The 12,231-nt window shown below is 39.1% G+C and overlaps 1 protein-coding gene across 1 annotated transcript in view; it reads left to right on the top strand.

The window, feature by feature from the left end:
* Window positions 1-12,231, top strand: part of FSHR (follicle stimulating hormone receptor) — a 177,606-nt gene that overhangs the window by 118,513 nt on the left and 46,862 nt on the right. The window contains exons 3-4 of the mRNA XM_043603342.1: window positions 7,543-7,617; window positions 10,040-10,114. Coding sequence (XP_043459277.1) covers window positions 7,543-7,617; window positions 10,040-10,114 — 150 coding nt within the window. The remainder of the gene's footprint in view (window positions 1-7,542; window positions 7,618-10,039; window positions 10,115-12,231) is intronic.

Here is a 12,231-nt window from a genome sequence, read left to right as displayed (position 1 = left end):
GGCGTATAGGGTAATGCTACATATTGCCTGGTTTAAGAATCTAATCTTTAAATGGGGTTAAGGGAATTGTTCCTAGGACATTTGCTAGCATCATTTTCTCCAGCACAGTGGCTGGCTAGCTTATTATTTCCCACCTTCAGAGGAATTCAGGTCTAAACTCCCCCAAGAAGGCAGGCTGTCAAGACGGCTCTCTGGCAGGCATGGTGATATCTGGAGTTGACCATGTAATGAACATTGTGCTTTCACACATACCATTTGATTAGTCTCTTTAACAGTCCTGTGTGGTAGTTATTATTCCCATTATACAAACAAGGGAACTGAAGCTCAGTGAGACTCCTTAACTTGTCCGTATACAACTAGTAAGAAATAGAGGCAGGATTCAAACTCAGGTCTCTATGGTAGTCTCTGGATCTGATCTTCAGGGTATTCTAAATGAGAGCTTTAATTGTGTGTTTGGAGAGCATTATGAAATTTTCTGAAATGTGTTTTCATTAGAATTTTCACCTGTCCTGTACTTTTTTTAATTATATAGCACAGTTCCAGAAGACTATAGAGAGTAGATGAGTAGACATAGGATATAAATACAGAAAACATAATGTGTGTGTGTGTAAAAAATATTTTACACACACACACATATATATGTATATGTGTGTGCATGTTTTATTATGTATAACCATATACATTTACTTCATATATAAGTATAATGTATGTACTATATATAAAAGTATATTATTCATACATCTGCAGCTATATTCAAATACAACATGCCAACAATCCATTTTCTTTTTTCCACCAACACAGATATAACCCATCAGATAAAGATAGCACTCAAAAGAAAGCCTAGAATACTAGACTTACTTACAGATGATTTCTAAATCAGGACCCACTTTATTCATCTTTTAGATCCCCAGCACCTAGCCTAGTCCCTTAAACACAAAAGCTGCTTAATCAAAATCTGTTGAACATTTGTTGAATTCATTCTTAACTCCTTTAAATATTCACTCCAAGGTTTTGCTAAACAAGAAGCTTCCTTCCTGTGCTAATACACAATTTGATTTGTAAATACTCTGTTTACTACAAGTTTTCAAGAACACAGCTTTATTGCACAAGAGCCAAGGTAGAAAATCTTTTATAATCTTTAAAAGGTAATTCATTCATTCAGCAAACATTTGGTTGGGAGCAGGAATACTAAAATAAAGGCAGTGTCATTGTCCTCTTTGCCTAGTGAAGGAGACAAACCAGTGCAAACCCAACACAGTATGTAAGGGCTATTACAGAGTATATATGTATGAATCCTAGACCACAAGGACTCAGGGAAAGAAAACTGTCAACTGAATTTAGTCTGAGGTTATTAAAAACAGAAGAAATTTGATTTGGTGAATATTAAAAATACTTTAGTGCAATTGAGTTCCCTAATGTGCTTAGTTAAGGAGGGGTACTTTGGATATATTAGAGGAAAATGCTCTGTGAAAAGTCAGGAGAGGAGGGAAAAGATGAGGAAGATCCAACTGGAAAATATCTCCTATGTTGGGGAGAGGAAAAAAAACAGCAAAGGAGGCTCTATTGGTATCTGATTTATTGTTATGGGATGTAACCAGAATGTAATAGATGCCATTGACATTCTAGTGAGACTTATAACTTTTGGTGACCGTTTTTAGTTCTTCCTTATCCTGTAAAACCAGAGCAACTCTGCTCTGAATCAGACAGTCCCAGAATTTGGCAAATGAGTATCAGGTGAAATGGTGGACAAATTAATACCTGTCTACAATAGTTTGAAATTTTATGCTAGACCTAGCTGAATTCTACATGCTCATTCAGTCCCTAAAGTCCTTCCTACTGAATACCCCACCCCACCCCCTCCATCAAGTGTACCTGCATATAAAAACCACTCCATTGACCAGAAGAATGTAATACTGGAGTAGATTTTGTGGCTCGGAAATTCACTCCAGAGAGAATGCCCTGAAAACCCCAAGTATCTCATGCAAGCACATCTCCCCTTCCTTTAAGGAAACATGGAATTTCACTCACAGAAGAGACCTTAAAAGTCATCCTCTCCAACCCCCATAGAGTCATACTAGTCATCTCCCATGTTTTCTCCTCTATGGGTGTTTGCTGACTCAAGGACTTCGTCTTGGAGCTCTGCTGAAGGAGCTGGGAAATACCTTTAGCTGGAGCTAAAGACATCCAGAAGCTATTAGTACAGCAGACTAAATACATGTATGTGTCCCTTAAATGATGTGTATTAAATGTAAAAATCCCTGGGACAAAAGCCTAACTCACAGACCAGCTAGCCTTGGTTGCCATTTACCCAGTTTGGTCATGCTGCCTACAGAAAAGGGGTGAAAGAATACTTAAGACAATTGTCATCTCCTTCACAGTTTTGCAGATGCCCATTTCCGGACCTGAAGACTATTTTTCCTCCATCTACCCATCCATCCTTTTAACATTTATTGAGTCCCTATTACATGCAAACTTGCCACTAGATGCTAGAGACAGATGAATAAGATAGGATCAGAAATTCAAAGCCAAGTCAGGGAATTAGACAATGACCACACCTCCCGACCAAAAAAAAAAAAAAAGCAATGACAAAACAATACATTTCCTTTAACTGAGAAATCAAAGAAGTCTTGTGAGAACTAGAAGGTAGGAAAACTTCAGTGAGAGAGAAAAAGGAGGCTTTCCAAAGGAGATACAGAGTTTTGAAAATCAAGTGACTCATTCCTCTTGAGCTGACTTAATTGAACTCCTCTATCGAGCTTTTCACATCCATCCACTTGTGTGATGTGGAGAAAGGTCTGCTGGAGTGTTACTACCATTCTTCTAAAGAGTCTAGCAGTCAAAACCAGAACCACCCCCTAATACTGGAGGTATTAGAAATTAGAGGCTCAGGCCCCACTCAAGGTCTTTCCATGGAGAAGCATTTGCACAAGATCCCCAGATAATTCTTATGTGCATGAACAACTGAGATGCACTATCCTAGAAGATGAGTGGAGCCTCATCTCGGGAAGTAAGCTTTCCACAGGGTCTCAGGATCTCTCACCCAAAAAGGCCTGCATTCAATGTCTGCATTGAACATATCCTAAACTTTTTGATCCCAGAATCTCTTTAAACTCTTAACAGTTTTTAAAGACAGCAAATAGATTTTGTTTATGTGGGTTATAGCTACCAATATTTACCATACTAGAAGTTAAAACTGGGAAACGTTTTATTTGACAGTCCATTCTAAAACAATAATAAATTCCTACATGTTAACATAAATAATCGTTGTTATACAAAACAACCATCTTTTCAAACAAATATTAGTGAGTAGAGTACCATGGTCTTACATATTTGCAAACATTTTTAACATCTGGCTTAACAGAGGACAGATGGAGTCTCATATCTGCTTCTGCATTATAGTGGTTGCCATAATACACATTGGGTAACCCCTGGACTCCACTGTGTCCTCAAAGAGTGAAAGTGGAAAAATTTTTATTTTAGAATTATTATGAAAATAGTTTTGACCATACAGACCACGAGACCACACTTTGAGAACAGCTAATCTATTACATTCTTAGAGCTCCCCTGTCTTCACAAAACCTTTACCTGTTGCCCCTAAGAAAATGCCGTATCTGTAACTGTGCCAACTGCAATGATTTGTCACAATTGCAAAGAAAATTCTTAACTGCATCTACTGAGACAAAGAATGGTTTCTTAATTCTATAAGTTCTTTGGATGTAAAGATTCCACATCCTCCCTTCAAAGACAAGTTTAATGATCCTCACAATTGTGTATTATCTTAGCCAAGCCAGGCAAGTTTTGTTAAACCTCACTGGAGATAGCATTGGCTGTTTTCACTCTACTTTACATAGGTACATTAAAAATGAAGGGAGGCTATGCATAATAAAAAATACTGTCAATTATCAATAGTAAATAAATGTTCATTATATATTTTCCACAGCAGCTCTTGGTACACATTTAACATCTGAAATGTTGTGAGTTTTTGTTTAAATTTTCTTACTTATGAAAAACTACCTGCTGCCTTCTCTGTTTTATTCCTGCTTCCATGTTCTATCTCTGGTTTATCTTGCTACTATTTTGCCTCATTATCTCTCATTATCTCGTGCTCCAAGAACCTTACTTGTCTAATTTATTGTCTCAGTAGCCAAGGGAAAATTGGTCCTACTTGCTCCTGAAGCAGACTAAGACAAAATTCACAGATCTAAAGGAGACCTTAATGATCATCTAGTCCAGCAATTCTCCATCTTTCATGTATAAGAGAATCACCATTGCTTGGAGAATTAAAAGGAAAAGAAAAAGAAAAAACCAGACACACACACACACACACACACACACACACACACACACAATGCCATAGTCCCACCCCAGATTAAATAAATCCAGCTTTCTAGGGTGGACTCAGACTCTGGTCCACCAAAAGATTCTACCATGTGGCCAGAGTTGAGAAACTCTGATATAGTCCAACTCTTCCTTTTACAGATAGGAGGCCGGGATGGCCAAAACGGAAAAGATCCTTACTTAGAATCACCAGGGAAGAACTAGGATTTGAACACCACCTTCTGGGCAAACAGGACAAGACTCTTCTATTAGTTCATTTAATTCAGAGTTCTCAAAAACAAACAGTTTACTCCCCTTCCTTTGCATGGAAGTCATTTTTCAAATAACTTTATTAATGTATGTTTATACACAATAAAATAGATGCACCTGTTTTAATTTTAAAGTTTAACAAGTTAGATAAGTATATACACTCATGTTACTACTTCCCCAATCTTGAATAGGACATTTCCGTAACTTCCCAGGAAGTTTCACCTTGCCTCTACCCTGTCAGCAATCTCCTTCCCAGGCCCCAAGTGACAATTACTCCAATTTCTGCCACTATAGATTAGTTTTGCCCGTTTTAGAGCCTCATACAAATAGAATTATACAGTATGCACTCTTTTATTCAGCATAATTGTTTAAAGATTCAACCATGTTGTAGCCACAGTTTGTTCCATTTTATTAGTGAGCAGTATTTCATCACATGGATATTCCATAGTTCATCCATTGGGTTGTTCCCAGTTTGGGGCTATTACAAATAAAATGTATAAAATACCTTTGGGAAGGCATACATTTTTATTTACCTAGAGTAAATACACAGGAATGGAAATCCTGGGCTTAGAGTGGCCTGGGAGGCAAAATGTGTAAAACAAAGTGTTCCAGGGTGGCTCAGTTGGTTAAGCAGTCCACTCTTGGTTTTGGCTCAGGCCATGATCTCACCATGCTGAGATCAAGCCCCATGTCAGGCTCTGTGCTCACAACCTGGGGCCTGCTTGGGATTCTCTCTCTCTCTCTCTCTCTCTCTCTCTCTCTCTCTCTCTGCCCCTCCTCTGTTCTCTCTCTCAGTCAGTAAATAAACCCTAAAAAAAAGTGTTGTAGCCCTGCAATCAGTCAGAGGTAGCCTAGCATACCTGCATATTAGTGGGGCTGTTTATTAACATGGAGGTCAATGTACTTTACAGGTGTGTCAAAAGGATTAGAGAGAATGTATATAGAGTAGCTGATAAAGATACCGAATAAATTATAATAAAAATAACTAGAGACAGAACTAGGCTGGACTGGAACAAGATCCCTGAATTTCTCAGTGATGTATTTTTCCACTGCTGCATACTGTTCACCTTCCCCCAACCCTCATCCAGCCAAAGGCTCTCCCTGCCCCTCTCCAACCCACACCCTCTCCTGTCTTTGAAGTGAAGGCTATAAAATATGAACTACCTTCTGAAATAATTTAGAAATGCTCTTTGGTTTGTTCATTCTAACAGTTTTTAGTTCTCTTTGAGGGACGGACAGATGGAAGGGAGGGAGAAAATCCAAATAAGGGAACTCTCAGCACATGAATTCAGACAAGGAGAAATATCTACCTTCTAGGCAATATCAGGCTGAGATATTATCATGTGTGGTCAACCAAATCTACTGGAAGCAGTAAGTGAACCTGCAAATCATTTTTGGAAGATATGGCCCCATTTGGATTTATCTAGTTCTTCCTCCATGACTTATCCTTTCCCTGTGCAACTCTTTCACTCAACTCCCTTAAATGTTCAAATTAACATCTTTTTCCAGGTTTACCACCCCTTTCCTACTCCTCTTCATTCCTGTACCTCCCAGCACTCCTTCCACTTGCAGGACAGAGGAGCAAAATAAACCGCCAATAGCCAACATGTTCTATTACACACACACACACACACACACACACACACACACACACCACCTTTATCTATGTTCAACTGTAAAAATTGTGAATACTTAAGTTTACCAAGTGAATCATCAAAGATGCCATCATAGAATAAGAAGGCTATTTTTCTCCCACAAAATGTCTCCTTACTCACAGGGGCTTGTGAAACGTGACCCACCACCACTGAGTTGACAAGCTCCAGATGTCACCAGCTCCCCTCACTGAGATGGCTACTGTTCACAATCACACCTGTCCTCTAAGACTTTCTCCCTGCTCGGTCTTCCAGGTTTTGCCTGATCAAGAGCCTTTCTAGAGCTCTTCAGCTAAATCCTGGGCCAGCAGACAGTGCTTCTGCCTCAGCCAATTTGAATGCATGCTGCCTATGAGATTTCCTGAGACACTCTCAGCTGCTGCATTAAAACTGCATGAGCCTTCCTCTGAAGGCCTAATAATAGCACGTTTCATCTGTGAACCACTTTATAAACATTAAGTGATTAAGCCACCCTCTATCTTCTCAAGCTCTGGGCTTTGGCATAGTGGACCTCACTCTCTACTGCCCTCAAATTACTCCATCAAGAAAAACAAAAACCTGAGACCTGAAAGATCTTCTCTGGATATTTTAGGTAACAAAAGACCTTGGAGTAACAACCCTTACTTGGGTAATGATATGGAGAAGAGAGGGATTTAAAGCCACGCTCCTTTGATACTGAATTGAGGCTCTCATCTCCCAATGTTAGATTAGCAGAGAGAAGAACTTGACTCCATGGTCTAGAGCAAGATCTATAGCCCCATGGTGCCAAAGCCAGCCCACAATCTATTTTTATAAATAAAGTTTTATTGGGAGACAGTCATGCTCATTCATTTACTTATTATCTATGGCTACTTTTGCATTGCACTATCAATTGAGTAGTTGTGACAGAGATTAAATGACTCATAAAGCCAAAAAAATATTTACTATCTAGCCCTGTAGAAAACGCTTGCTGACCCCTGTAAGGTCTAAGGAACTCAGAGTTTGTTCTCATCCTGTATATTCCCTAAATATCTTTAATCAATTTTCTTTCCCTTTCTGGACCTCAGTTGCTATATCCACAGACTGAATAACCTCTAAACTAACTGAGCCATCACCTTGGGCTTATTCTCTCATTGTTCTCCAAATATTAGCATCTCCTATTTTAGATTTGTCTGATTATTACACCTGGCTTCTTTGAGGACAGGAATAGGGTTGTGTGTGTCTCATGAATCATTGCAGACAAGAGGCTCTATGCTGACTTACATTTCATTTGTAAAAAATTCAAAACATATATTTTTATATCATATGTATTTTTTTTTTGCAGAGAGATCTCACAGAATGATGTCTTGGAAGTAATAGAGGCAAATGTGTTCTTCAACCTGTCCAAATTACATGAAATGTAAGCAAGATCCTGTGGGGTTTGCTCATCACCATTGGCAATAGCTGTAAATTTTGTGTATATCCCTGGAAGGTCCTAACTCTGCTCTATCCACTGATCCCTAGAATTTCATTTTAAGATGTCAAAGACAGCCCAAAGGGCACCATTCTGTGTCTCTCTGCCTGGTGATCCAAGTACCAACCAAGAAAATAATCTTGTCCTGCTGTCTCCCTCCAAGAGGTTTTTTTTTTCCAATAGTAGACCCAATAACCTTGTGCTGTGACTGAAGGGGTCTCTATCTCATCGTTTCTTTTAAAATTATTCCAGAGTCAAAGTCCAAAATAAATCCCACGTGATGTAAAGATAAGCAGTCCTCACTTGAGTACTAGTCTATGCCATACACTCACCATGAAACCTACCAAGAAACAAAAGCATTCTAACACTTAGTTTTCCTTAACTGTAAAATGAGAGTAAAAGTGCATGCCACAGGATCACTGTGATGAACAAAGGTGATAAATATAAATTAGATCCAACGTCAACTGACATAGAGTAAATATGTCATAATGATACTTGGTACCTTTATTACAACCAAATTTACTTTCTGTTTTTAACATTCTGGTTTTACACACCTGTCAATATTCATACAGATATATTTCTGTTTCATACCAGCCTATAACCACCATAAATTAATTCACAGAATCATAAAATGTCAAAGCCAGAAAAGACTAGACACTATCTGGTCCCAAATTTTCCAAAGTACAAAGTGTTTTTTAAAAAGGTAAACGACTTTATGGTCAAGTCATATTAGGAAACATTGGGCAAATGTTAGGCTCACTTACTATAGGAAAACTCAGAACCTATCATATGTGAATATACACTTGGAATATCCAGGGAGGCATTTTATTAAGGGTTTCTCAACCAGTATCGCTGGTAAGGTTTCTTCTGTGGGGCATTTATTAACACCTCACAAAAATCCCATGCAACATAGTTAAGAAAGTGAATGAACCACTTTCCTAATATTACAGACAAGAATGAAAGTTGCAAGGCTTATCTAAAGTCACCCAGCCAAATCCACAGCAGGATAAGGACTTAAACATAAATACCAACTCTTATATTTTTAAAAAATTTCTTATCATTTGCCAAGCATATATACATATATATACATTTATACATCCATATAATTCATACACACACACACACACACACACACACACACACACATTTAGAAATGATAGTCTGTCCATACTGGCAGACTACCCTCTCCCTTTTCCTTCCTTCCACCCACTCTGCCTCCCACCTGCATTCTTCCTCATTGCTGTTAAGCCTCTGAAACTGATGCCTTTCCTCACTTTCCCCCATTGCCCTCCTGTTCCTTCTTTTCTTCTCTGCTTGGTCTCTCCTTACCCTAGTTGGAAAAACAGAGTTTCACCAGGGTCTCAGAACCCACAGGAAATGTCAAAGAAATGAACCAAAGAGCAATCAGCCCTCTGGGCAGGGTTAAGCAGGCATCCCTTTCTGCAGTTCAACAGGCAGTAGAGCTAATGGAACAGCTCTTTCATCTCTTCCCTGCATGGAGAGGTGCTCACCCCCATGTAGCACTGACTATATTTAATTAATTACCTGGTACTTGGATCTGGGTAGCTACAGGTTACTGCAACATAAAAGCTAATGAAACAGGGAGGAAGTAATTAACACAGAGCATATCTGTAAATATACATTGATCCAGCAAGATGAGGAAAGGTCAGCCTCTCTCTGTTGGAATCCAAATGTGAACACATTCACCTCCAGACTATTGATCAGGACACAGCTAAAGACAACAAGGGCAAAAGTCACCACTTCTCATGAGCTGTGAGAGCAGCCTCAGTCTACAGCATGAAGGGAATCAGCAGCACGTTCCCAACTACTTCCTGCTACAATTGCATGATTAAAATCAGATGTCCACTGCTTTTCACCTGATCTTTGCTTTCCTTTGCCTCTTTACTCTTTCTCCAATCTCCTTTTGCTTCACCCTTTTGCTTCCTGCCATCTTCTTTTCACCTTCTTTTGTTTTCTATCCCCTACTCTCTTGTCTCCAAATCAGACAAAATCTCCATTTCCCAGGTCAGTCTCATCCCTGCCTTCTTAGCCTCCTTAGACCCTGAGAGACACTTACTGGTTAAAGACACAGTGTGCTGGGTGAAAAGGACAAACTCAGAAAGTGTTTTGTTTGGCTATGTTTAATGTCCCAAGAGGACATTAGTGATGAAAGCAAAATGGGTTAATATTTAGTTTGAACAACTTAGCATAGTGAAAACACTGCATGTGTTCTAAACTTTTTTGTTGAAATGATGGATGGATAGATGGATGGGTGAGTGAATAAGTGATATACTCTTTGCATAATGTGAAAAATACTACAGCATTCCTTACAGTTGAGCTCATGTATATATTCTTTTCTGTTTTACAGTAGAATTGAAAAGGCCAACAACCTGCTATACATCGACACTGATGCCTTCCAGAACCTTCCCAACCTCCGATATTTGTAAGAACTCTTATATTCTGGTGTGGCCACTATAAACGAATTGTGTATTCCTGGTTTAGCACAATGTCTACTTGTTACTCTGGGGGGCAACTGCTTTTTATAAAAGATGTGGGGTTACCTAGACATGGAGGGGAGACACTTGCTGGTAGATTTTATTTTAGTTTAATATGTGAGTTCCACTAATATAACTGCATTTTTGTTTTCATTTACAAAAACAAAGAATTCCATTTGCATTAATGTAATTTCACATGGGCCTCTTGCATAACTCAGTCATAATTTAGTGTTATTAATAAGATACAGCCAAAATTTGTGCTCGCATTTAGCTTGTTACCTTAACCTCAAAGATATCATCCCTTTTGTTCTGCATATATGCATTTTTTCTTTGATAACTTACAGTGTTTTATTTTTTAAGTTTTAGTTAGTAATAGACATGGTATTTTACCAGCAGAGAGATTCCTGGTGTTTGAGCCCCATCAGCAAAATCACTGCTTCTTCCACTCAAATACCTTTCCAAATAGCTGAGTGCTTGACAGAGCCCAGAGTGCTATGAAAGGACCCCACAAAGTAACCAATAAGGACTTAGGCTAGAAGTCACAGTAAGCCCATTTACTAGCCACTGGTCACAGGCTACAACCTAATGTCTTGATGCTTATTTGCTTATTTCTTTATTTCCCTACCACAAGAATGGAAATAACAATGGTAATAGTATGTATCTGTTACCTATTGGCATAATAATGCATAACTACCTAAGCCCATCCCCCCAAACACACAGTTTTAAAGCAACAGCTATCATCTCTCACCTGTCTGTGAGTTTATCTGTGGAATAGTTCTCCTGACCTGGACTGTTTGACCTCGGCTAAGCTCGGTTAAGCAATTACAGTTAGGTGGCAGGTCAACTGGGGGCAGGCTGCCCTAGATGGTCTCAGTTGAGATGACAACACCAAGTGGAGCTCATTTCCAGCAGCCTAACATAGGCTTGCTCTAATGGGAGTCCTGGGGTTCCAACAGAAAGAGGTCAAGCTTGCAAGCCTCTTGAGACCTACCCCCTGAATTAGTATGCCATCTATTCTGAAGCATTTTATTAGCCAGACCAACTCATGCGGCCAGCTCTGATTCAAGACATAGAGAAATGCACTCCATTTTTTCATGGGAAAAGCTTCACAGTCACAATATAAGATGTGTTGATCCAAGTAAGGATAGAGAATTGAGGCCATCTTTGCAAACAATTTAAAGGATGCAAAAAAGTTTTATACAGTGTCTGTCACACAGTAAATGCTCACATCAACATTACTTGCTAGTGATACTTTGTCCTTAAGTTTTGATCCCTGAGAACTGGAGTTGGTAGGTTCAATGAGCAACACTGGGCCTTTGTGTGCCTCATCTCTACAAGAATAAAAAGTTTAACAGAACAGAGTCTATATGACATGTAACTTCCCCTCCCTGATAGAAGCTCCAGGAAGGATCTGAGAAAGAGTTAAGGTCATCCACTCCTGAGTTAATGTCAGAGGCAGGACTAGCTTCATTGGCATGCTGCCCATACAGTCACACAGGGTTCCATGCTCAAAAGCACCCCACATTCAGGGAGCCTCACACTAGGTTTAATTTCCTGCTTCCACAGTCTTGAAATGCTTATACTTTTTTAACAAAGGGCCCTGAATTTTCATTTTACACTGTGCCCCCCAAATAGAGCCCATCATGCTCAGAGGTCAGGGTTATGACCTCTTCTATTTTCAGACTTGGGTGTGTTGGATCCCTAAATGGACTTTACTATACTCTCTGCAGATTAGCAGACTAGGCACATAACAGTGGAGGAAATATGGAGTAATAGAAGGCATGAGCATTAAAGAAAAAAAAAAAACTAAGACTTCATCCTCATCCCACCATTTACTTTTGGGTCATTTGCTGGACTTCCGAGACCCACTTGGCTTATAGGACCCTCAAGTGAGATTTATATAGGAAAATATTACATAAACCATGAAGTGTTCAAAAATATTAATATATGTACTGAGTACTTTGTAGGATGATTATTTCTAGCCAACCAAAGTCTACCAGTCCACCCTCAAGAAAAGTCCAGTAAGGACTGAATAGAGTTATGGTGCCCACCAAGACCTTTAGCT

Source organism: Prionailurus bengalensis, chromosome A3, assembly GCF_016509475.1.
Source record: "Prionailurus bengalensis isolate Pbe53 chromosome A3, Fcat_Pben_1.1_paternal_pri, whole genome shotgun sequence".
NCBI lineage: Eukaryota > Metazoa > Chordata > Mammalia > Carnivora > Felidae > Prionailurus > Prionailurus bengalensis.
The sequence above is the reverse complement of the archived record's forward strand: the minus strand, read 5'-3'. Positions and strand labels throughout refer to the sequence as shown.